The 2,443-nt window shown below is 36.3% G+C and overlaps 1 protein-coding gene across 3 annotated transcripts in view; it reads left to right on the top strand.

Annotated features, from left to right (window-relative positions):
* Positions 1–1,899, top strand: part of LOC119596128 — a 2,662-nt gene extending 763 nt beyond the window's left edge. For all 3 annotated transcript variants that reach the window (XM_037945273.1, XM_037945274.1, XM_037945275.1), the window contains exons 3-5: positions 273–448; positions 863–988; positions 1,696–1,899. In XM_037945273.1, the coding sequence (XP_037801201.1) occupies positions 273–448; positions 863–988; positions 1,696–1,743 (350 nt within the window). In that variant the 3' untranslated portion in view covers positions 1,744–1,899. The remainder of the gene's footprint in view (positions 1–272; positions 449–862; positions 989–1,695) is intronic.
* Positions 1,900–2,443: the final 544 nt, after the last annotated feature.

Genomic DNA, 2,443 nt, shown 5'->3' with positions numbered 1-2,443 from the left:
GTATTTCCTCTACTGCATTTTATTCATGATAACTGTTCTATAATTTCTGAAATGTGTATATATTTATGCTTACTGTCTCGTATTTCCTATGAAATTATATTCACTGTCTCATATCTATCAAACTATACCCAGTATAACTATACCCACGAAATTGCACTCACCATATCAATTTTTCCGTGAAAGTACACTAAAAATATATTTTCAATCAAGTTTTACTCTTTATCTCTTTATTATCGAATCACACCCATTACATAATTCGTATTCCCTGTCAGCTCTCCGAAAAAACTGCACTACCATGGAGTGCATGCGGCGGGTGGGCGTGTGTCACAGTTTCGTGTTCAAAAACCTCGCGTTCAGTGCGAAGTACCATCCTCTCGCTGCCAAGTGTTCAGCGACCTACACTGACCCTGCGCTGGTTGATTTCTGCGCCCATGTTGCTGTCGGCGATGTGAGTAATGTCTGTGGAGAGGTGTGTGTGTGTGTGTGTGTGTGTGTGTGTGTGTGTGTGTGTGTGTGTGTGTGTGTGTGTGTGTGTGTGTGTGTGTGTTTGTGTGTGTGTCTGTGTGTGTGTGTGTGTGTGTGTGTGTGTGTGTGTGTGTGTGTGTGTGTGTGTGTGTGTGTGTGTGTGTGTGTGTGTACATACACCTGTTTACTTGCTTAGCACCAACACACACACACACATACCCACACATATATAAATGCGCGTGTGTGATAGAGGATGAGAGAGTGACACATGTCGAAATATTCGTTTCAACAGTATAATATTTATCTATAACTGCAACATGTTGAATGTAAGAACTTTTACCCTACAGTTACAGGGAAGGAAAATATTAACAGGTATATCTTTCTTACTTATTTCCAGTACAAGGCCAACGGTACAATGCGAACGGAAGTGCTGAAGAGTCACATCGAGAAGTACTTCTGTAATGAATACAATCTTTTGGGAGATATCTTGGCTCGTTTCCAAGTTTGTGATTCCGGTCTGCAGGTAAATTGAAGTCCTTAGCATGTGTAGCCACAGTTAATTTTTTTTTTTTTTTTTTTTTTTTTTTTGGGGGGGTGAGGGCTGTCAAAACCTTGTACCTTTACTTCCACAATGCTTTTATGTCTTCGTTATCAATCTTTAGATAAACTTCCCTTTCAGTGTCTCTGGGACTGGGAGAGAGAAATAAGTAGATTATAACGTTAGTGGTGGCGATGCAACAGTGATAACAATCATAATATCTTGTATATACGTCCCGGGGCACCTTTCCCTAGAAATTTGAGTATTGTTAGTTAAATACTCAGTGTTCAAGTGTTTATTACTGACTTTTTTGTATAGATTATCAGCAAAACAACAGTTTAAACAATTTAGTCATGTGAGGTACAACAGAGAAGTGTCGAAGACTCAAAATTCGAGTCTAATCCACTTTCTACTGGATTAAACTCATGACTACGATCCTGAAATGTATACATACCTCATGGAAAATGAGATTTTTAAAAATACGTTTTCGAGTAATGGCCTGCCTGTATTTTTAAATAAAAAATAATCTCTGTATATTTACGAATTAGATGATAATGTCTTCATTTTGCAACATTCTCCTATTATGACAATTTCCACAACAAATGATGAACTGGTGAGAGCACTAATTAACTAAGCAAAAACTGATAATTCAAAGATATTTTTCTTCTTCATCGTCAAATTTTTCTTTTCAGGCTGAGATGTACCTGGACTGTATTTTGGAAGGCTGCGTGTCCACATAAAAACCCAGCTGCAGGAAGACACTTCAGCGCGTCAGAACAGAAAATGTGTGATTATCTTCAGTAGATAAAATGTTAAAACGCGCGCCCGAACACACACATACATGCGCGCGCGCGCACACACACACACACACACACACACACACACACACACACACACACACACACACACACACACACGCGCGCACACACAGTTTATATATATATATATATATATATATATATATATATATATATATATATATATATATATATATATATATATATATATACATGTGTATATATATATATATATATATATATATATATATATATATATACATGTGTGTGTGTATATATATATATATATATATATATATATATATGTGTGTGTGTGTGTGTGTGTGTGTGTGTGTGTGTGTGTGTGTGTGTGTGTGTGTGTATGCATATATGTGCGTGTGCAAATATGTATGTATGATGCCGATTTTAGTGTTTGAAAGAGTGTGTATCATTGTCTACAACAAAGCTGAAGAAAAATCCGAAAATTAATCTGAAGACAAAACCCCGATAGTTTTCGAAACTATTGGTCTCACTCTTTCATTATTACCAATTCAGCATATTTTGTCTTTTAGATCCTATAATATAAAGATCCTATAATACATAAGATATCCATGTATTTGTTCATGTTACTAAGACTACTTTTCGAAATTCCCCCTTCAACTTT

The sequence above is a fragment of the Penaeus monodon genome, chromosome 37 (assembly GCF_015228065.2).
Source record: "Penaeus monodon isolate SGIC_2016 chromosome 37, NSTDA_Pmon_1, whole genome shotgun sequence".
NCBI lineage: Eukaryota > Metazoa > Arthropoda > Malacostraca > Decapoda > Penaeidae > Penaeus > Penaeus monodon.
This window is presented reverse-complemented; position numbering and strand designations above follow the sequence as displayed.